The 22,774-nt window shown below is 39.6% G+C and overlaps 1 protein-coding gene across 2 annotated transcripts; it reads right to left on the bottom strand.

Annotated features, from left to right (window-relative positions):
• Nucleotides 1-24: 24 nt before the first annotated feature.
• LOC135250810 (collagen alpha-2(VI) chain-like) lies at nucleotides 25-22,518 on the bottom strand. 2 transcript variants are annotated; one of them, XM_064327543.1, is made up of 28 exons: nucleotides 22,341-22,516; nucleotides 17,100-17,206; nucleotides 15,807-16,408; nucleotides 14,399-14,419; nucleotides 14,058-14,123; nucleotides 13,910-13,963; nucleotides 13,584-13,628; nucleotides 13,329-13,355; nucleotides 13,213-13,239; nucleotides 13,055-13,099; nucleotides 12,913-12,966; nucleotides 12,681-12,743; nucleotides 12,453-12,515; nucleotides 11,829-11,882; nucleotides 11,278-11,313; nucleotides 11,106-11,168; nucleotides 10,636-10,698; nucleotides 10,025-10,087; nucleotides 7,935-7,997; nucleotides 7,317-7,367; nucleotides 7,030-7,128; nucleotides 6,859-6,921; nucleotides 6,631-6,666; nucleotides 6,502-6,547; nucleotides 6,222-6,374; nucleotides 5,554-6,009; nucleotides 4,984-5,022; nucleotides 25-1,322 (listed from the first exon to the last, which is right to left on the bottom strand). In XM_064327543.1, exons 2-28 carry the CDS (start codon nucleotides 17,185-17,187, stop codon nucleotides 721-723), a joined length of 3,042 nt encoding a protein of 1,013 aa, XP_064183613.1. In that variant the 5' UTR covers nucleotides 17,188-17,206; nucleotides 22,341-22,516; the 3' UTR covers nucleotides 25-720. The 2 variants fall into 2 exon arrangements, with proteins under 2 accessions (XP_064183613.1, XP_064183614.1); XM_064327544.1 differs by lacking the exon at nucleotides 25-1,322 and adding an exon at nucleotides 1,543-2,929 and having other exon boundaries at nucleotides 22,341-22,518.
• Between the last annotated feature and the right edge of the window lie 256 nt (nucleotides 22,519-22,774).

Below are 22,774 nucleotides of genomic sequence, written 5' to 3'. Positions count from 1 at the left end.
TTAACCAAATATATGACAAAGTAAAACTTTCATTAGTTTATTTTATTGAACTTTCGGAGCTCATTTTATTGAACTTACAACTGAAGCCAGATTTGAAAACAAGTGTTTGGAAAAAAATATGCAGAGGAAAAAATTTATTAGTAAACAAAAATAATTGTTAAATAAAAACTGGTTTCTGACATTGTTTACAGGGCTGCATTACACGCTATGACATGTGCAGATATTATTCCGCAGCATGTACAATTGTGAGCTGTGATTCATCTACCAGTGCAAGAAAAATATATTTGACCATTTAGGAAAGAAATTCTGTCTTTACTAGGTGTCTTTGCTATGAGTCTGATTACTGGCCTCAGTTGCAGGCATCTATATTTGAATATTGTTCCATCAAGAGCAGTGAAAGTGTTTTACATTGGAAAAATTCAGACATGTAAAATGATAAAATAGTTGGGTGAGATCTTAAGTAAGCTTGCACATATTAGGTGTTCTTGGAAAGCTGCACAAGAAAACTTCCACTCCTCTGCATTAGCACCTGTATTGTAAACAATACATTAGGTCGTTGGTTTTAATGGCCTGAGAGCCTTTCTCTTATAACAAAAAAAAATCTGTGCATTATGTAAGAAGAAACTGACTTTCAAAACATACTACAGGAGTGCTACTATTTCTTTCCATATTTGTCTCTTGAAAATGAAACCACACACCTTGTGCTCAGGTTGATATCCTTTAACATATCCACCTGATGAAGCGCTCAAAGAAACCAGCTTTAGAAAGGTGTGAGAAGTCTGGCGCTCGAAATATGGCTGACTGGTCCCCCAATGCGATCTTTGTCAGCACCTCCTGGTCCACATCGCTTCCCATGGCGATCACAGTGGGAACGCCCTCCGCCCTGCGCATGGAGTTGATACCCTCCTCTAGACTATTGCTGCCGGTGACACCGTCTGTGATGAAGACGAAAGAGAGCTCGGCGTTGCGTCGGGCGAGTCGGTTGCCCCGGCTGGTCACAATGTTGTTGACGGCGTAGATGATGGCAGGGCCCACGCTGGAGGCGGAGTCCATGTAGGACATGCGCCCCAGGCTGTTGGAGATGGCCGTCATGTTGAAGGAAAGGGGGAAGACCACACGCTGCTCTTTCTCGTTGCCGTACTGGAGCAGCGACACACGGGCGTGCTTCTCGTCATTGTTGCTCTGCGCCAGAATCAGGCGATCCGCCACGTGCTCCACGAACTCGCGAGCGCGACGGAAGTTCTCCCCGCCCAGCCGCTCGGAACCGTCCAGGAGGAAAACCAAATCGACAGGACGATCGACGCAGCTGGCCACAGCTGGCTCTGGGGGCACAAGGAAAGGGGGTTCCTTCATTCACAACAATATCAAACAAAATCTGTTCAGCAAGGTAAGCCAAGTAAGTCATGGATGTTTTAAGTCTCTTAGCCATTAAAACAACGTGACTTTAGCTAATCACATACATAATGTTACACCCCATTTAGTATGTGAACATTTACAGAAGTACTGGCATTAAATATACAAGAGATTTAAAGACTAAAATGGTTAATCGTTCACCAACATTTATTTTACACAGTCAATTAAAACACTACAAATACTCCCTCATACATTTGACAAATCCCCTCGGGTTAAATACTTAGTGCAGTCATGGACATTAAAAATATCACATTAAACTTAACCCTTCGTCTGTAATTACAAACTCATTTGAGAGTAATAACACACTTTCAGTATATTATCATCTGTCACAATCTGTTACAATGATATGTTTACTCAGAATTGATGGTTTTCATATATCAAACAATTCCTTGAAGTGCAACACAACAAAGCTGATATTTGTAACACACTATTCATACATACATTGAAATAATTCCTTTTTGACCCAAAATATGACAGAAACTGACATTTATGAGCTGGAATGTATTACAACAAACCTAATAAGCCATTCGTAATTTTTCAAGTGTTACCTGAATATTTTATAAAAAAGCTTTTGTTACTCACAGCTACTCACTGAATAGCATAATAAAACTGACCTCGTGATGCAATATGCAAATAAATCCACTTCATTAATCCACAATTTTCTACCCCATTCTATAAAAAACTTGACCTTTCGGGATATTAAAAGTATGTGCAAACAGCAAAACTTTCCTGTGTGGCATTGACAAGCCAGTGCTCCATACTCCTGCCACCACTTAGTTAAATTTAGCAAAACTGTCAATATTATGCTTGAAAAAGTTCATTTACAACTTTTTACCATATGTATAGCAGAACATAATATACATGTATAAAGAGTTTGATTCACAGCTGTTTTAGCTGAAATGACGTACAGAATTTAGGTATGGAAATATGGCATTCCCAATGTTATAAATGCAAACAGTATTTATAAAACCCAACAATCACTGAGAATTATGAGGCATATGGTTATTATAATAACCACTGTCTGTACTGCAAGCCTTACAAAGAGAAGTATAATTGCTCCTTCTTAAAGACACTGCTCTTTTTTTTGAAAGTTAGAGAGATTAAGCCTGCTTGGTTACATTAAAAATATTGAGCACTCGATTGTAAATGTTGAGCTCCAGAAATATCTCCAGAGATACTCTTTACCGCGGACTGAGAGAACAGCCGTTTTCACTCGTAAATAGGGGTTTGTCGGACTAGCACAACCCCAGGGCCTTGTTAGGATCCCCCATGACGTCGCCATACACAATTCGAAAGGATTCAATGAACAGATTTGTCCACTGCTGCCTCTCCAGTCCAACAGAAAACTTGGCTCTCTCCGCGGTGTAGGCCAGAATGGCTATGGCCTTTTTGTAGGTATCGAGGCGCTGCTCATCCTTCAGGTTGTTTAGCAAGATTGTGACGTCTAGGATAGAGCTGCGGACAGGGGTGCCCTCCTCTGCCAGGGTATCACACACATTCCGAGGGCCTTCCACATCTGCAAGCGAGTGTTAAAACAGTCGTTTAAAGTCTACTAGCGACTGGCTCTGCCCACTGAGCTCAGTGCAAACTATCTATATGTAAGCCTAGGGCTGTAGCAAGCAGCAGATCCGTGCAGAGGACGTCAAGCCAAAAGTACTGTAACTACTGGAACAGATAGCTTATAAACATGAGACAGCAGTTTGAGGGACAGTGTGCTGATATCATGTTTTTAGTAAAAGCATTTGCTTTTACTTTTAAAAGCATTTGAGGATGACAAGATGATTAACATTGCTCAGGCCCAACTGTGGCCATTGGCCAGCCATAAGCCACTTCAATCAAAAACTTGACGCATTATTTTTTGAATGGGGAGAAATATCTCTGACATTTCAGAGAATACTAATAAATTGCTTTCAGTGCAGTTTATAGTACTATTATAGTACTAGTAATATAGTACTTCACTTAAAGTCATTACTGGTATATGGCAATATAAAATAACAAATTACAACTTTTTTCTATGCCCAAGCCATTTTGGGTTTTACTCAGCAAACTGCCTCTCTGATATATGCTGGTATAGATCTTCTGTTCAGCAGAGCCACATCCGAGTGGATCAGCTCACCAGTACACTTATTTAGCCAGATGTTTGTGCTTGTGATGCAGTAAAATATGCTGAAATGCTTACTCGAAGCAATGCCACAAACGCAATCCTGTAAAAATTGCTTAAATCTACTAAAATCTTATACTCTTGTGAAATCCGGTGAATAATAATACTTACTTACATACTTTGAAAAGATTTTTAAAGATCATTAAAACCGACATCTATTTATTATATTTTTAGGTTTTTTCCTTAAATAGAAATTTTGCAAAGAAAAGTTTATGTACTGCAATAGAAAGTTTATGTACTATCAGTGATTCATGGCTCTAAAACTAATAAGCTTTATTCAAAACACCATGCAACCAAAACCCTTTCATGATCCTGCAGACATAAAACAGACTAAATGCTATGGATAATATATTCTGTGAAATTACTGAGTTAGTAAATTATTTGGTTGATTATGAATGACTTGTAACACTAGTAACACTGACCAAATAATAACGCCACTGTTAGTGAGTTAGACTCAAAGAAAGCCTAATTGCCTGTATGGAAAGCCACAGGTTCTCCCTGATTCACTAACACAACCATACTCATTGTATCTCAAAAAGGTAAACAGCACTATGGTCTTCGATTACTTGACTCCATTTATCGACAATATTGTCACAATCTGCAGTTTATCTAATTTAGATGTCCGACATAATGTTATTTTCTCAATACTTAACACACCACTATCTTACCACCAGACACAACCATGGGTTATATTTTTATTTTTAACTGCATATTATGTACTTGAATACTTTAAGGAGAGGTGAATCAGATGCTTGGTTCAGTATGGAAAGTTAAAGGAATGTAATGCTGATGTCATGACAATTCCAGAGTGATCTACTACTTATGTTGGCATCAGCAACAGTTTCTGGCTTTGTGTGAAGCATGCTGAAATCAGATTAAAATTATTTATGGAACTCCATCTGCAATTTTGCCGCTGACAGCAATGTTATGACTGAGATACTGAAGCCAACTTGAGCTAGGATGCTGTGCAATCAGTATTGTTTGTATAAGCCAGGAAACAGAGAAGAACCAAAATTCTATCATTTCATTGAATGGAGTGAAACAGAAGTATCTTTCTGGAATTGCTGTTTTTGTCAAAATCATATTTTCAATTTATTTACTGTTATTACTGTTTAAATCTGGATTTAGTGAAATCTATTTTTTTTTTCAGGGAAACTTTTATTACTGTCATCAACACCATCCATTTTAAAGTGGATGAAAATAACAAAAGTTTTCTGAACCCTAACCAAGACATATGAATAGGTAACATACAGTAGTTAACCTGCTATTCACCCATGGTAACCATGTTTGCCCATTCCAATGAGAATGCATAGGGAGTCATATAACTTCATTGCTCTACAGGTTCTGTGTGAAATTAATGTGTGAATGGCTGCAAATAGTATGAATTCTGTCAGTACATTAAATCTTACCAGTTTTGCAAGGGAGGTCAGGGCACACTGTCACAGGGTCTAGAATACAGAAAACAAGTATTTTAGGGAATTCAATCAGCAGTTACTCTTATTGTTCCATGACATTTTTTAATCCCTAAAATCCTCGAGGAGTTAATGAACAAACAAGCTGCTGGTGCAATCAATATCAGTTTTTGTTTGACCTTTGGTTAAGTAGTGAGCTAGCAAAGTAAATATATTCAGTGACTCCACTGGACTTGAGTCTGACTAGCAAGCTCTAGATGTTGTTGAATGAAATAGAATGTATAGTAGATTAGTCTAATGAAAAATATAAGCTTTATATCTAAAAAACCTTCATTATTACATTGCCACTATTTTCATCATTAGAATACATTTAAGGTTAAGGGAATAATTAGCCATTCTTTCCCAAATTGGCTCAACTGAAATAATGTATTAAAAATATCCATAGAGAAGTGCTGCGTGCAACTGATTAATTGATAGAGTGAAACCCTTCCCCCACTAAAATGGCAGAGAGCAGAGAGTTTTGTTAGCCCCAGGTCAAAGGCCTCCCCCTCAGACAGAACAGCTCACCGGGGCAGAGCACGTGCTCGATCCTGTCAATGAACTCCTCGGCCACCAAGTCGGCGAAGCGTCGCATGGGCATGACGCGGTCGCTCTTCTGGCAGGCGATGGACTTGAGGCTCTCGTTCTCCTCCACCTGGTCAAACATGTCGCCGATGCCGATCGCGTTCACGTCGACCGAGTTGTCGTCGCAGAGGTACGTGAGCAGGGAGTCGTCATCGCGTGGGTCGAAGCGACCGTCTGTGATTACCACCACGGTCACTTTAGCCTTGGTGCGACGGCTGTCCCGGATGAGGTTGTCGTAGGCGAACTTGAGCGCGGACGGGGTCCAGGTCCCTCCCGCGATCCACTCCAGTTTCTTAACAGCATCTTTGAAGGCGGTCAGAGAGTCTATCCTTGAGTCATTGAGCCTGATGGCCTGGAAGGTTCCGCTGTGACTGTACTGCACCACGCCCACACGCGTACCTGCCAGGAGCACAGAATCACATGTATAGAGTATATAATTCATAGGCATCCTAATACATACTATATGTGATACACACTCTACCTTACACACTGGATGTTACATAAACCCTAATATACATACTGTTACCTGTCTCAGAGGTGTCTGAGTAGTGTACATGACTTCTATCCTGTTTTGGAGTGTGGCTGTTTGAATAGTATACATGTGTCTTAACCTGTTTCAGAGATGGGGTCCTTCGCAATGGAGCCCATGCGGTTGATGGTGCTGATGATGAAGTTCTTCTCCAGAGTAAAGTTTGTCAGGCCCACACTCTCAGAGCTGTCAATCACAAAGACGATGTCCAAAGCGCCACAGAGCTTCTCACAGTCTGACAGGAAAGACAGTAACATTAATCAGCTTGAGAGCATCGCATAGAAGCTGAGACAGAGCAGGCCGTAAAATATCTTAATGCCTACTCTTTGTAAACATTTTGTTGAACAAAATTTGGCACTCACCACAGCAACCACATGTTTCTCTGATGTAGTTCATCACGTCACATTCCTAAAGGTAATTTGCATCTCATTACTATGACATGTTTAAAAACTTTGAGGTTACTATGGTTTCTACACTTAGTGACAACTTACAGTGAGGCCAGGGTCCCCTTCTGGTCCAGGACCACCCTGAAAAAGACCAGGCACTAATAAAAGAGTGGAACATGTGTTTTCAACCTGCTCTACAGGGGACTTTATATGAAATACATGGTACAGAAGCAGGAAATGTTTTGCTGTAGTGTATTCTTCAGCCATTTGAATGTGTCTGAAATGTAGATTAGATTTTTAGTTCCTGTTCTTTGGTTTGTCTGTGGTACTCACATCCCCCGCTGGATCTCCTCTGGGGCCTCTTTGTCCTGGCTCACCATTAGGTCCCGGCTCACCCTGAAACACAGGAACAGGGCAGACTCATATCTACTCTCAAAATCACTCATTGATTCTCTGACCTGCGATCTTCATGCAGGTTGCGCTGAGTGTGGTGTAGTTGCTCACCGGCTCACCGGGACCTCCTTTGAGACCAGGATCTCCCTTCTGTCCACAGTCACCCCTGCTTCCCCGTGGTCCGGGGCTCCCTTTCCCCCCCCGGTCTCCCTATAGGGACAGAAACAGGAATCAGAAATCCAGACACAGGGTTCTGACTAATCTGCACAGATACACAGACCTGGCTATCTCTTATTTTGATAAAGACCTAGATATAACTCTTCTGCTACATGTTTCAGATAACTGGCATACCAAGACCCTGACTTAATTTGAAATGGCAGTGAGGCATATTACTGTACCGTGGGTCCTCTTGGTCCTGGATAGCTGAATCCAGCTCTTCCTTGGTCACCCTTAAGGAAATACAACATTTCTGAATTTTAGAATTTCTGAACCATTGGTATATTACAGGTTTAACTGACAGTCCAGGCATAACTGGCAGACTAACATTTAATTGTTTCAAATAGCACTTTTCCCCTGATTATTCTGAATAACCTTTCACTTTAACTCATTCGCCTGCAAGGTAGGGCTGGGCAATATATCAATATTATATCGATATTGTGATATGAGACTACATATCGTCTGGGATTTTGTATATCGTAATATCGTGATATGGCATAAGTGTTGTCTTTTCCTGGTTTTAAAGGCAGCATTACAGTAAAGTGGTGTAATTTTCTGAACTTACCTAACTGTTCTATTATTTGCCTTTACCCACTTAGTTATTACATAGGCATAACTGATGATTATTTATCAGAAATCTCATTGTATAATTTTGTGAAAGTACCAATAGTCATCCCCACAATATCATCACAATATCGATATCGAGGTATTTGGTAAAAAATATTGTGATATTTGATTTTGTCCATATCGCCCATCCCTACTGCAAGGATCAGGTTTAAGGGTCACTTGGCTCATCTTACCTTGAGCCCTGGTGGACCAGGTTCCCCCCTTGGTCCAGCATCACCAGGGTCTCCACGAGAACCCTGTAAGAGTAAAGGAAAACTGAGTTGATGTTTGTGGTATAGGTATGCCATAGTCTAACTGATGGAAGTAATCTCTGCCACTTGATTGGTTAGCTGGGGCAGTTTATCATATCAAACATGCACCCTAGAGAATTTGTGCCCATCCCTCCTCCTGACTTGTACTTCTTCTTCACCCTTATTTATTATCCCCCATGGCACAAATTTATTTTCAGGATTGCAATGAACTACTTGCAGTATGGACTTCCACCTAATGTGGACACACCATGACCTACTTCTGCTCAGCATTTCACGGTAGTTGAGACTGAAAATGAATGTCCAGTGTATTAACATTTCAGGTGGAAAAGGTTTTTTGCTATGCTGCAACATTATGTGCAATTTGTAAACAGTATAATTTTGAGGGTTGTTTGTAATTTGCAGTTGTGGATCAGCTATAGGCCTGCATGGCTGGCTCAGTGGCTAGTTTGCTAAACAAGGTTGCTATCTAGGTGCTATCTTATTGATGTTATTTAGGCTAATGCCTGCTGCAAGCCTGCTAGTTAGGTAGACAAGCAAGCTAGGTATTTAGCTTGCCAAGCAAAAGTTATACATTATAGCTACCATAATGCATAAAAACTATTTATCTAGCAAACACATCATTAACACTGTAAAACAGCTATACCAGAGAGACTCGTGTATAACTATTTTTGGCTATACTCCCTGTTTGAATCAAATTCCCAAAGTGAACTTTGAATTTTATTATATGAACAAATCTCTCAAATTTCAGAACTGGTCACACACCAATTGTGAATTATTTTTATAGGCCAATAAAGGGAGCTTTACTATACACTCTTGGTGCAAACTAACTAGCTAGCTAACATGTCATTATATAGATATGATTGCTGTTGTTTCAATTACAAGCTAGTTACAAGAACAGCATGTTCAACAATGTTTGTGGCTAGCTTGCTGGCTGAATGGCTTTTGGCCCACAAAGTCTGACCAGCGTTATGGAAGGCAAAGTGAGGAGATGTCCTAGACTTCAGCGTAGCTGCAGCAGCCAGCAAAACAGCATGCTCTCCCTCTGTTTCCAATTGGTAAGCAATGAGATCCAAAGACAGTGCAAGCCTATGTGAATTAAAGCTGTGGTAGACTATAAAATATCAGGCTAGATCTGTAATGTACACAAGCGGAGTTGACCCTGTCCTGGAAATGTAATCAAATGAAACCAGTGAAACAACATTAGTTAAACTATAGTATTTTAATAATTTTTTATTAGATTATGATGGTAGCCACTTTGAACTGCTACCTCCTGTGCTACTGAGCAGAACATGTATTTAAAAGTGGTTTGACTGATGAATCAAAAGAGGACTGTCAATTATTTGATGAAAATGCATTTTCATTCACAAGCACCACTTACTTTTATTTGCTGTATCTCAACAAAGGCAGAAAGGTACTCTGTATTGAGATACTGCACTGGATTAATCCAGAGGGTTTGATTGAAATGCACATGCCCTGAAATAACTGCACTTCCTTGACATTGTATTTTACCACAATTTTCTCCCCAATATGGAATGGGAAAACATATGTGTTTGTGATCATGCTACAAACTCCACAGCCATAGACAAGAATGTGCTTTCCCCCGAAGCAGGTGATCGCCAGATGCTTCTTGTTTTCGACTGACAGCCCACAAGCCAAGCTTGTGCAGACATGAGCTGGAGGAAGACACTTTATGTGAAGCTTTACCAGGCAATCTACGGTTGCCCAATCGACTAGCAAGCGATGACATTGTGACCAAATCCTCACCCATCCTGAGTGAAGTTTCCACTAATTATGCATTGACTCATGGGGTTACCAGTCACAGATGGAACGAAATCACACATTTTAGCACAAAATAATATGTAATATACAGTGGATACATCCACCAAATATTAGTCATATCAAAAATGCGCTTTGTAATATTAGTAATATTTGGTGGATGTATCCACTGTATATTAGTTTTGGGTTAATCAAGCTCCAGAATGTTAGGTGGTGAGAGGTGAATTCGGACTTACATTTCTCCCTGGCTCCCCTGCTCCGCCTGGAGGACCCCGCGGTCCTGGCAGTCCATTGTCTCCCTGCAAACAGCACGCAACAAAGTAGCAAATTCCACATATTGACTCAATTAAACCCCTGAAAACACTCAAGCTGTTATAAAGAAACCTCAAAGCTCTTTTCAATGCATAATAAAAGGCTTAAAAATTGATTTTGCATTGTCACAAAGTCGTTAATTTCCAATAAAACTGTGTCGCTCAGAAATAGAACAAAAAATATTCTTTGTCCTTTCCTTTGCATAAAAAATAGCAGCTGTTGGTAAAATGTGGCTGTGGCAATCGGCAAAATTTCCCATTAAAGCATGACGGCAAAAAATTATCTTGCAATCATTAACACAATTATTACTACGGTTTGGCTTGTCCATTCTTTCATCCTGAGTATCATCCTGAGCCCCAGCAGTAAAAAAGTTTAACTATTTGAATTTTCTGACATAGTACAATTGTACTGGATGACAAAAACATGTTCCAGTTAAAATATTTTCACAAATATTGTTCATTTTATTTTTATTGAATGTCACTTGTAATGTAGATTTCAGCATAGAGGAAAATATGGTTCTTGGTATACTGCTCACCTTGGCCCCTTTACCTCCTACTTCACCAGCAAGTCCTCTCTGGCCCTCAGGTCCTGATTCACCCTATAAAACACATCCATCAGGGTGACCAGTATATGTCTCTTGGACTGGCACTTATGCATCTTTCCTTTATCCCTGTACATCTCTGCAACCCTGTACGTTGTGTAAATTACGTAAAAGTATGTGCCCGTGTGTCATTCCTGTTTACCTGTACGCTTCAATTTTTTGCCAACCTGTGCAGTTGCTCCACATTACACCTATATTCCTGTACAGCACACCAACATTTCAGTGTGTGCAGATTAAATTCAAAGAATACCATTAATCTCATTTTATGATATTAAATTCATGTAGGTAATATGTGATAATCTTTCCAGATTAGTTTTAAAGATTAATTTAATTCCATTGATGTTGGATAATCTTTAAAGATAAAATTCTATTTAAATGCATCTGTGACCCCATGCAGGGTTTACCTTGTCTCCGCTTGGGCCATTTGGTCCCTGTTTTCCCTTTGGTCCAAAGTCTCCTCTTCTCCCCTAAGACAACAAAGGCCTTTCCATAAGATCATCATATTGACACAAATCAACAAGCTCCAATAACTTTTCATGAAAGTCAAGTGCAGTTTATGTGCACATATAGCCATACTGGTTCGCCTTTTGGTCCAGGTCCTCCATTTCTTCCCTGTAAGAAAGCAGTGAAGACACTTAGGAATATGAAGAAACAAACAATCATTGGAGTAATTTAAACATTTAGAATATGAGTAATATAATTTCAGAAGTAGATTGAAGTAATGTATAATATTTCTTATTACGGTAGAACCTCAGAAATATGAAGTTATGGACTGGTAAACTGAACGGCATATGAAACTGAAGTATTAAGCTCCTTATAAATGTTGATGCAAAAAATGCAAACATTAAGCGGAAACGAGTCAGACTTTCTATGGATAAAAACCATGGTGCTAGATGCGAATTAAAGAAATAAGGCTACAGTAATATACATATATGCTTCCAAAGGATCCCAGTCTTAAAATTTGTGAATTCTGACATCATTTTCAAAGCAATAAACAACTTGGAGCTCTGAATGAACTCCTTTCCCAATGTATTCACATCTCTAAGGTTCTTCTGTATTATTTCTTACTATTGTGTATAAGTAAAGTTAGATTCACAAAAAACAATAAATATAACATGCTTCCTTACTGGGGGTCCCTTTTGTCCAGGTATTCCAGGTGACCCAGCACTTCCTCTTTCACCCTAAAATGCAGGAATTTGTCATTGTTTTACATTGTAGGAAATTGTGTTCTGTAGACTTCTATAATTGACTTAACACAGGTATTTTCTGTGTATTACTGTGTAGTTGTATTTTTGTTTAAACTTGTATTTTGTTGCTGCCATCTTCACTAGTTCTGCCTTTAAAAAATAGATTTAAATTAAGGTTAAATAAAATAAATGGATATGTTTCATTACAACTGGATATTGGAAAACCGATGGAGATTAGCAGATTAAATCTTGCAATGATAAGAACCTGGAACCTGCAACTGCACTACGGTACTGCCCAGATGGCTTCGGCATGAACTGTGAATTAGGAAAATTCCTCTCTAGGATCCAGCGGGATTAAACTTCAGTCCAACGTAATTTTCCTCTGATAAATCCAACCCTTTTTGAATCTATTCCAATACTGCACAAATATTTAAGGTTTTCTCTGTGGCTGCGTGAGATCAACACAGAATCTGTTTCTTCAGTTATTAACAAAGCGTCTTGCTCACATGACGAGAGAGAATGATATTATATCATTTGTTCCTGTGATATCACTTGTTAGGATACCTTAGGTCCAGGTTCTCCAGGTGGGCCTGGGGGGCCAGATCTCCCAGGGCGACCAGGATCACCCTGAATTGGGTCAAATGTAACATCAATCAGTGGAAAACTTTTTTTTATTAGTGTCTTTATTGCATGAATAAGTAAATTAATAAATCGCAACAGGAAGACACATTTAAAAATACCGAAAACATGCCTAGATATATTGGGGAAACATAATGTATTTTGGGTAATGACCTTCTCTCCAGGTTTTCCAAACGGTCCTCCTTCACCCACATTTCCAGGATAGCCATCAGGTCCCTTTTGAATGGGAAAAGCCATATTGAAAGAGAATCATACTCCTGATCCTTATCCCCTACCATTTTCATTATAGGTAGCTACATACATTTGCCTTATCAGGTGTAATAGTTACATTAATTGATGTACTAATGTAGCATAAGATTACACTATTGTTGGACATTTCACGTACCTTGTCACCTGGATCTCCTTTGCAGCCTGGAGCCCCGATACGCCCAATTTTTCCCTGAAATGTAAAGAAAAATGTAGTCACACTGTATATCTGTATTTGACAAAAATATAATGAGTTATGTCTGAATGTACAGTGGGATTACCTTTTGCCCGTCAGTTCCATTTCGTCCTGCCATCCCAGCCACACCCTAATGATAAAGTAAAAGTGTATATACCAGCCAGTTATTCAAAACGATAACAACCACATATGTAAACAAATTCTGCACTGATTTACAAACAAATCAACTGTAAAAATAATTACCTTTTTCCCTTCAGATCCAATTTCACCCTATAAACAAAAAGGGAAATGAGTCAAAACACACTTGGAAGTACACAATTTACAGTTTCTTTTTCCAAGTTGTTAAACCTATTGCTTACCTTTTCACCTTTAAGGCCTGGTTCACCCTAAATGAAGACAGAAACAAGCAATCATTTTGAGACCTCTCACAGAAACAATGAAATCATAAAACTGAAAAACACACAAACACTGAAAGAGCGAAACAGAAACAATGAAATAGATTAACAGTTCAACAGAAGCAGAGAAACAATGAACCAGAAAACATGAAATGTCAAAACAGAGGAAACGATGAACCAGCATTCAGAGGGCTTGGTACACATGAAAATTAAGCTTACTTTTGTACCAGGATGTCCAATGGGACCTTCAATTCCAGGATCTCCCTGTAAAGCAAGTCGAGAGCAATAATTATTGGAAAATCCATAAAATTATTGAACAGGTTACATATGCTGTCCTCAGCTATAATGTCTCAAATGCACGAAACAATAACATTGTGATTTTTTAAAATTAACATTGTGATTTTTAAAAATTTGATGCTTTCAATAGGAATACAATGTGAGAAGTAACTAAATAATGAGGTAAAAACAAGAACCAATCCTCTTGTCTGTGTGTGACGGAGCACAATGTTTGCGTTTTAGCAAAGAGTGTTTAGCTCTTGGCTTACCTGCCGTCCTCTTTCACCTTTGGGGCCCGGAATTCCATTGTCACCTTTTGCTCCCTGGAAGTCAAATCCATACAAAATGAACACTAGCACTTGCAGCTACATACAGCATATTTGAGAAGAAGCTCTACTTCTCAAAGCCCTCACTCACCTTGTGTCCCCTGTGGCCTTTTGGGCCAGTTGGACCAACTGTTTCTAAACACTTCAGCTTGTAGCACTGCAGTCAATTGGCGAGAATATAAAAGTTAATTAGTGTCAGACAGGTAAGAATAATCAACTATCATAAATGTTTCAGCATAATTTCAAAGCTTGAAAAACATATTGACATTTTATTGAGTCTAGTCCATCTGTTCGATGCTGTGGACCTTGCACATAATTCAACGGGCACCAAGACCCTCCAAAACAATACAAGCATCACTTTAGCAAAGATGCACTCACTCATACCCCTCCCCCTCCCTCTCATCTACATATCCATGGAAACCAGCATCTCACCTCTTGATAGGCTAGATGAGTCTGTGGAGAGAAACCGTCATTGACAAGTTAGTATTTTGTACATATAGCAAAAACCAAACAGAAAGAGAGACAGGAGTTAGAGGATTCAAAAATAGTCTCTGACTAGTTCAAGCACAGCTGTTACAAAGGGCACAGTGACATAGGGCTGGGCAAGAACATTTGTGTCTTGGTTAGTTTTTCCTGATTTTTTAGAACTTTCCCTGGGTCGGTGGAGCTGGGTTGGGCCTACACACGTAGATGCTACATCTGTAGCAATATCATATTTAAATCAATTGCATCTAAATAAATAGCCATGCTATATTTATTCTATAGCCTACCTTTATTCTTTTTACCTTTCTACAGAATTTCAAAGGGCCATAATCAGAATGGATCACAGTTGTGATCCATCCAAGATGTGGTGAGATTATTCTGGCTGGTGAAGTGAGGTGGTGAAAGACAGCTTAAAAACTTTCATCAAGTGTCGATGGAGACCTGCATTATTAGAAATCATTCATATGCCTTTCAAATGTCAGAGCAGTCTGAGTGGTAAACTAATATCGCATGCCTCATTTTAAGAGTAGCTACATATGCCCCTGATGAGCACAGATTTTAAGAACCTAGTTTCATTGAAAAGTATGCCCACAATGTATTCACAGATGTTATATTATTATTAAATACAAACAAACAATACCATATAATGTTATAAATTAATTCTAGCATAAGTTTTATAAATGAGACATAACAGGTATATCTGTTTTACATTTTTCTGTTTGTTGGTTTAATTTTTGTATCATCTTATTGCAGCCTGTAAGAACCTTTTTATGCTATATTGCCGGTGTTCTGACACTTTTATTATATTCTTTACAACTGTCATAAAAACAAAATCATTGTGTAATCCACTTCTGTATATCCTCCACCCTGAGCCAATGTAATATGTATCACCTCGCTCATAACCCTGAGAAACTCACATCCAGACTGATGACCCTGAAAGACTCACACTCATAACCCTGAGAGACTCACATCCAGACTCATAACCCTGAGAGACTCACATCCAGACTGATGACCCTGAGAGACTCACACTCATAACCCTGAGAGACTCACATCCAGACTCATAACCCTGAGGCACTCTCACATACAGACTCAAACAGACTCATAACCCTGAAGGACTCTCACATACAGACTCAAACAGACTCATAACCCTGAAGGACTCTCACATACAGACTCAAACAGACTCATAACCCTGAAGGACTCTCACATACAGGCTCATACAGACTCATAGCCCGGAGGAAACCTAATACACAAACTCCTACAGACCCATGCCATCGAGGGAATCTAATACACAGACTCTCACAGACCCATAACACCAACAGATCATCACATGCAAACTTATAACCCTAAGGACTCTCACCATGGTTTTGATGATGCGCTCAATGGTTGAGGTCATAATCACTGGTGATGTTCCAGCGATGTCCACAGCCATGAAGGCGTTGCGGTAGAGGTCAGCAGGGGAGTTGGCGATCTCCCTCAGCCCCGTCTCGTCCACATTCTTGGTCGCTGCCACCACGAACACCTTTATATTCTCGTCCCTCGCCCGCTCAGCCGACACCTTGATTCCCCCACAGGGGTTCCCAGTCACGTGGCCGTCGGTAATTACAACAGCGAAGCGGATGCTGTTTGGATTGGTGGCGTAGCGCCTGATCTCCTGGGTCATGTTGGTGAGGGCACAGTCGATGTAGGTGCCCTTGCCCAGGTAGCGGATGCTTTTCAGGCCCGTGATAAACTCATCCCTGGAGGTGATTCTGCTGAAGATCTCCTGCCGCTGGGAGAAGTGCAGACCGCCCAGGGACCAGGTGATTTTGCCCCTAAAATCCCCGTCGCTCAGCTTAAGGGCAAACTGCTCTGTGAACTGCTTAATGCTCTCCACCAGGCTGCCAGGAGGGGGCTCCTGAAGTGCAATGGTCTCAGATGTGTCAATGACAAAATACAAGTCAATTGGACACTCTGGCGTTTCTGGAAGCAAAGACAAAAGCAAAAGAGCAAATTGTCAGCTCTTCTCTCTTTCAAACGGGCTTGTAACTGCCTGAGCAGAGGGTTCCATTCTCTCAAATGTAAGCCTGAGGCCTGTGGTATGATAATTCCCCAAGTTTATTCACTTAGACTGATCTGAGGCCTGTGATATAACAATGCCCCAGGTTTATTCACTTTGACTGATCTGAGGCCTGTGATATAACAATGCCCCAGGTTTATTCACTTTGACTGGTCTGAGGCCTGTTGTATAATAATGCCCCAGGTTTATTCACTTTGACTGGTGTGAGGCCTGTTGTATAATAATGCCCCAGGTTTATTCACTTTGACTGGTGTGAGGCCTGTTGTATAATAATGCCCCAGGTTTATTCACTTTGACTGGTGTGAGGCCTGTTGTATAATAATGCCCCAGGTTTATTCAGCTAGACTCATCTCAGGCCTGTGATATAACAATGCCCTGGGTTTATTCACTTAGACTGACCTGAGGCCTGTGGTATATTAATTTCCCTGGCTTATTAATGTAGACTGATCTGTGCCCTGTGGTACAATAATGTTTCCTGATTTATTCCCATAAATACTGATCAAACCTGTGATGTAATGTTACATATATTTTCTGTCCACTTGGTTAAAATGAGCTCATTGTTGTGAACTGGAGCACAAACTTGCATGTACTCACTTCTGCATGGGTAGGGTCGAGGTCCATGGGCTTGGCCATAAATAAGCGCCCCCTGCAGGAGGCACAGAAACAGCACCTTCCACAGCATTGCTGACTCCTCCCTGGGCCTGAAGAAAGACAATAGCTTGACTATACAAGCATCCCAATAAATTCGGATCTTTGTATCCCTGGACAACAATATGCCAATTCCATTAAATTTTGCTTATGCAATAGTCTGTACAGCTGCTTACAATAATGGGTTGAAGTTACATACTACTTCACCTCAATATGAATGAAGTTCACAGTGAAGGTTGGAAACTCACCTCAACCACCAATGTGACCACCTGATTCACAGCAGCCATTTTGTGCCAACCGCTCCCCATACATCAAATGAGGAGAAGAGGGAAGGAATTATTTAGCCAATTAAAGTGGGAGAAAATTAGGGGTCATAGAATTAAAGTTGGACCCCAGGGAATGTCTTATTCTTTGTGATGTCACTGGCATGACTAGTGAGTCAGGATTTCAGTTAAATGTCTCAACCAGAAGACAGCATCACCATTTCAGCAAAAAATTATATTCACAACAAAGTGTTTCCCTCTAGCGACCTCACACTTCCAGCAGCACATTAGTTTTCCCATTCGATCTCCCAATCAAGTACTACTAAGTTCACAACCGCTTAGCTTCAACTATTCGGCAGGGGCAGGCTACATGAGGGTACAGCTGCTGGCCAATCCAAATACACTATAGCGATCCCAGCACAGTGAATTCATACAGTTGCCAGAAAAGCAACAGCAAATAAAGAATTCTGTGATAAATGGTTATTATAAAAGCCATAAATGTAATGTCATCAGTAGAAACGTGCCAACACAGGAATGATCTGTATATAGCCCTGTATAGCTATATCAGACAAGAATATCCGAGAAGCAACTACAATGCAGAGGTGATTTCACACCCAAACGCAAACAGTAATTATTGGAAATCCAATTGAGAACTGTCAAAGTGTAAATATGTTTACAATGTTTAATAAAAAATACAAACCTAAGTTTGAAACATGCCTGCTTTATAGGTGATTAGCAAAAAAGATAAATACATTTGAACTAGTACAAATAAGACATGAAATATTTTGTTATGCAAAGCTAAATCACAAAAAAGCCTTCAAATAATGTTTTTAGCTAAATGCCTCTGACAAAGATTGACATAATGCATGTCAATCCATTGCATTACACTTGCACAGCCCTAACACCAAAGGCATAATTTAAAAAAAAATCCTATTTAAAATAATGAAATTAATAATTGAGAAAAATTGATTACTTTCTCAAAATAATCTTAGAAGTCATACAGAGGTACATTGAAAGTACATGACTGAAATTTGTGGATGATACAAAACTGGGAGGTTCAGCTAGCAGTCAGAATCTGCTAAAGTAGGTTTGATTTAAACAGAATCCATAAATATAGCTAAATATATAATAAAAATATAAGGCAGAACAACAGGATGATGGGATATATAGCCAGAGGTATTGAGTATAAATCCAATTATCTTATACAGTACCTTTGCCAGACCACACTTGGAGTATTGCATGCAGTTCTGGGGACCGAACTACAAAAAAAGATATAGAGGCTCTGGAAAAGGTTCAAAGAATTGGTGTGAAAGATAAAAGGTATGAGGAAAGACTTAAGATGCTTACTCTTCAAGACTTATGAGCGATTTGATTGAGGGTTTTAAAGTCATAAAAGGGTTTACCAAAGTTAACTAAAAGATTCTTCAGGTTGAGTTCTGTTCGTAGATTGAGGGGGCGTAAATTGAAATTAGCAAAAGGTTAATTCTGCACAGACGTTAGGAAGTATTTTTTCACAGAGAGTAGTCACAGAGTGGAATCACTTGCCAGATCATGTTGTAGAGGCAGAAGCTCTAGGGGTTTTTAAAACCAGGCTTGATAGGGTACTAGATACTGTACTATCTACTGTACGAGCACCTCGTACACTATAGAGGTAAGAAAATGGCAAGCATTTTTGGGCTGAATGGCCTGTTCTTCTCATTATGTTATGATATGTTTTGTTACGTTCCTGTATGTTAGGTCACCTCACTGTACATAATGTCCATCTGAATAAAACATGCACTTACAAACACAAGCACCAAAATTGGGGGCAAAAATAAAAACGCTTGTTTTGAAAAACGAATTATATTTGTCATGGTTCTGTGTTTCTGTCTCAGTTTTTCCTTGTTGGGCCGCCAGATGGCGGCACTTCTGTTTTGTGTCCTGCTCGTTCCCCTGTTAACTGTATTATTGCTTTAAATTATTTTATTATTGTTTCTGATTGTGTCTCGTTGTTCCCACCCTGTCCTGGTTTGATTGTTAATTGTGCCCTCCTGTGTCTTGTTGGATTTGAGTCTATTTAAGTCCTTTGTCTCCCTAAATCAGGTGCTGATTCCTTGTGTTTCTGACTTTGTTTCTGCCTGTGTGTTCTGCTTGTGTTTCTGCCTGCCTGTGTTCTGACCTGCTTGTATTCTGCCTGCCTGTTTCTGTTCACTGTTTCTGTCCTTGTCATTTGTTTTCTTGTTCCAAGTTTTTTCTAGTGTTTGAGTTTTTTGGTTTTGCCCGTCGTGGCCTCTCTTTGGTTCCCTGTTTTGTTTATTGTTATAAGTAGTAAAGTCTTTGTTTTATATACCTTTTGAGTCTCTTCTTTTTTACTCTGCGCTTGGGTCCAACCCTCCAAAACCCTGACAATGTTTTACAGTTACCTGCTTCGGTACAACAACATGGATTACAGGTGGCATTATTTGATGTATGCAATCATCAATCAGAACAGTATTGTTAGGTACTGGTGTGGGGGTAAATAAGGAGAGGATGCTGGGTAAAGTATACACTCCATCTTCAATACCGCAGGGTCTCTACCATGGGCCTACTATGCACTGGCTTCCATTCCAGCTGCTGACTGCATAATGAACTTCCAACCACACCATCACTCTGGCAGCTGTCACTTTGTCTTTGTCACCAACACTCGTTGCTAAAGATTACACGGGTAGCCCAAAGATGGGTCTTATTTATTTAGTCACTCAAATAATTTAAATATTAATAACAAAGTTTGTCTGCTTTATTACTTAAGAGTAATTCAATGTTCAACTGGGCCTAGGATACATAATTAAACAAACAATTAAGACTAATCAATGCAGCTGGCCTGATCTGGTTCCAGGGCTAGATATAAAAAATATACTTTACAAAAGCTCAAATATACCTTAAACCACAAATTTCAATCATACAGGGTTTACAGAATATGAAATGTCAAATAAAGTTATGGTTGTAACGTCAAATGAAGTTAAAGTTTCGGAGTATTGAGTAAACAGCTCAGTTAAACCACTAATTGAAGTGTTTAACATTCCTTTTCCTGTGATTCATACATTTTTACATCCTGAGTGATGTGTATCTAATTCACAGAACCACGTTCAAGGGTGTAATCTATGGTGGGATAGGGGTTTTACAACTGCCCCAATATTACAAAACAGGCCAAATAACACCCCCCCATTAATATGGCATGATGATGAGAAAAATGATTTAATATAATAAATATGGGGATTCATCGTTGTTTCCCATTCATTTCATCCATACATTCCACATATCTTAATTTGCATAATATCTAGATCATCCTTATCCAGGCGTGTTCATGCTTTCCATTGTCACACCTGATACTTTCGCTCATTATTATTTTAGTCTTCCCTCTTGTGCAACCATTTATATCTTATTATATCTTATCTATTATCTTTATATCATTATATCTTCTTATTCGCCCTGTTCATCGATCAGGTTAGTCAGCTTAGGTGGGATTCCTCCATTTCCTGTGCTCTAGTTTGACAGCTGTTCATTTTCTAGGCTACATTGGGATGATGTAATATGGCATAATCCATCCACCTGAAGACACATTTCACAGAAATAACTGGAAATAAACACCCACCAGAAACACTTCTTCAGAGAGATTTACAGGGTTTCAGAAAAATATAAGAACAAATGGCTGACATCTTATCAAATAATAAAAAATAACTAAATCAGCCAGTCATTCAATGTAGTATTTGAGGTCAGGCTGTTGTACTGCTGACGGCTGCATTGAGTTGTTCATAACAGAATGCCCCTCCTCCCAAATTCAAAGCAATTATCAGCACATTAGCAGCAAACACCATTAAAGCATAAATGTAGCTCTTACGCTTTTCAGGCAAAGGCAATGGAAATTCCTTCTCTGGATCATGAATACGCAGAGACTTTAAAAACTAGATTTGATGTTTTTCAACCTGTGCCTCCCTCCCTGACTTCCATTTTCTTTCCGCTTGGCATTAGTCCACTGTATGAGACAGATTTGTTTTTCAAGCATTCACTCAGTTCAGTCACATGCTGACACAAAATGGAGAGCTGGAAGCAGAGCAAATGAGTCAGATCTCTCCTGTCCAGGAACACTCCTATCAGTGTGTGATGCTGATTTAATGCATACTTAAAGTTTTTCAGCTTTTTCGACTGATAAAGTTGCAACTTGCAAGCAAGCATCCATCACAACATGGATATCAAGTAACAGCTGTGTGTAAGGGCCTGTAGTTGTAAATGGTTTGGGGTAGGGGGGTGGTGATGGTGGGAAGAGAGGGTTGTGGTGGGGGGAGGAGGGGGAGAGAGCAGGATAGGATGGGCGGGGGGGAGGGGGGGGGTCGTCTCCACATCAAAATATGAATTCAAGCAATCATTGTGCCAAGAACTTCTTACCTCATCGCATAAGGGAGACATTATTGGAGTTAAAACCATTTACAACTCCCAACTTTATATCGAGGTTGCACAAACGTGGGAAAATATACAATAACTGCCTCTCAATTATTCGACAGAACGAAACGTTTGAACAAATGCAAATAAATGCAGTCACCCGGGACAGATCTATAACTTCGATTTAACAGACATTCCAAAAAGTGTGTGGCCTGTTTAGCACATATTAAAACCAATAAGTCATGCAAACATAATTATACGAAATGAATAAAATCGAAACGCGACTGTTTCTTGAATCCACTTTCAAAAACAACTTAACACAGGAATTTTAATCTAGTGAAAGGACGAAATAAAAGTTGCATCAGCTAACTGATGCCCTCCTCCACAATTAGGCTGTTTATGATTACAGATCGATTAAACTGCAAAATACTTTTAGATGGAAATAAGCTCATAAATACTCAAGTTCAACAAAACATGATAGACAATTAACGCTGTGTAAAACTTTGTGGCTTAAATTGCATGCACTTACCTTCCGCTGAAAAGGAATACGGGTGTCTTCAAAATAAGACTCCTGGACACTACTCAGATGCGCTCATTAAACACATCGCGCTAAAAGACGAGATATTGAATAACCTCCAAAAACCTGAGACCGAGCACTGAGGCGTCCGCAGCCTCTGCCTGTCTCCGTAAATTCAACTCCGTTACAGAGTAGTCCCGCCTTTCGCAGCCTGCAGATTCTTAATTGTGACGGTAGTTTGAAATTCTATCCTTGCTATCCACAAGGAGGTGCTGTTGGTCCACATCTTCTGGTCTTTTTTGAGTGCAGATTCTCTTATTATCACTATTCAGGAACGTGAGCTCAAATATTATCAGAGGAAGTTGTATTGTTATGCCTAAATTTGGGCATGCTCTTCGCAGACACGGAAACCCGCAATTTTCAATACTAGAATTGTTTCACTGGAC

Source organism: Anguilla rostrata, chromosome 3 (assembly GCF_018555375.3).
Source record: "Anguilla rostrata isolate EN2019 chromosome 3, ASM1855537v3, whole genome shotgun sequence".
Classification (NCBI taxonomy): domain Eukaryota; kingdom Metazoa; phylum Chordata; class Actinopteri; order Anguilliformes; family Anguillidae; genus Anguilla; species Anguilla rostrata.
This window is presented reverse-complemented; position numbering and strand designations above follow the sequence as displayed.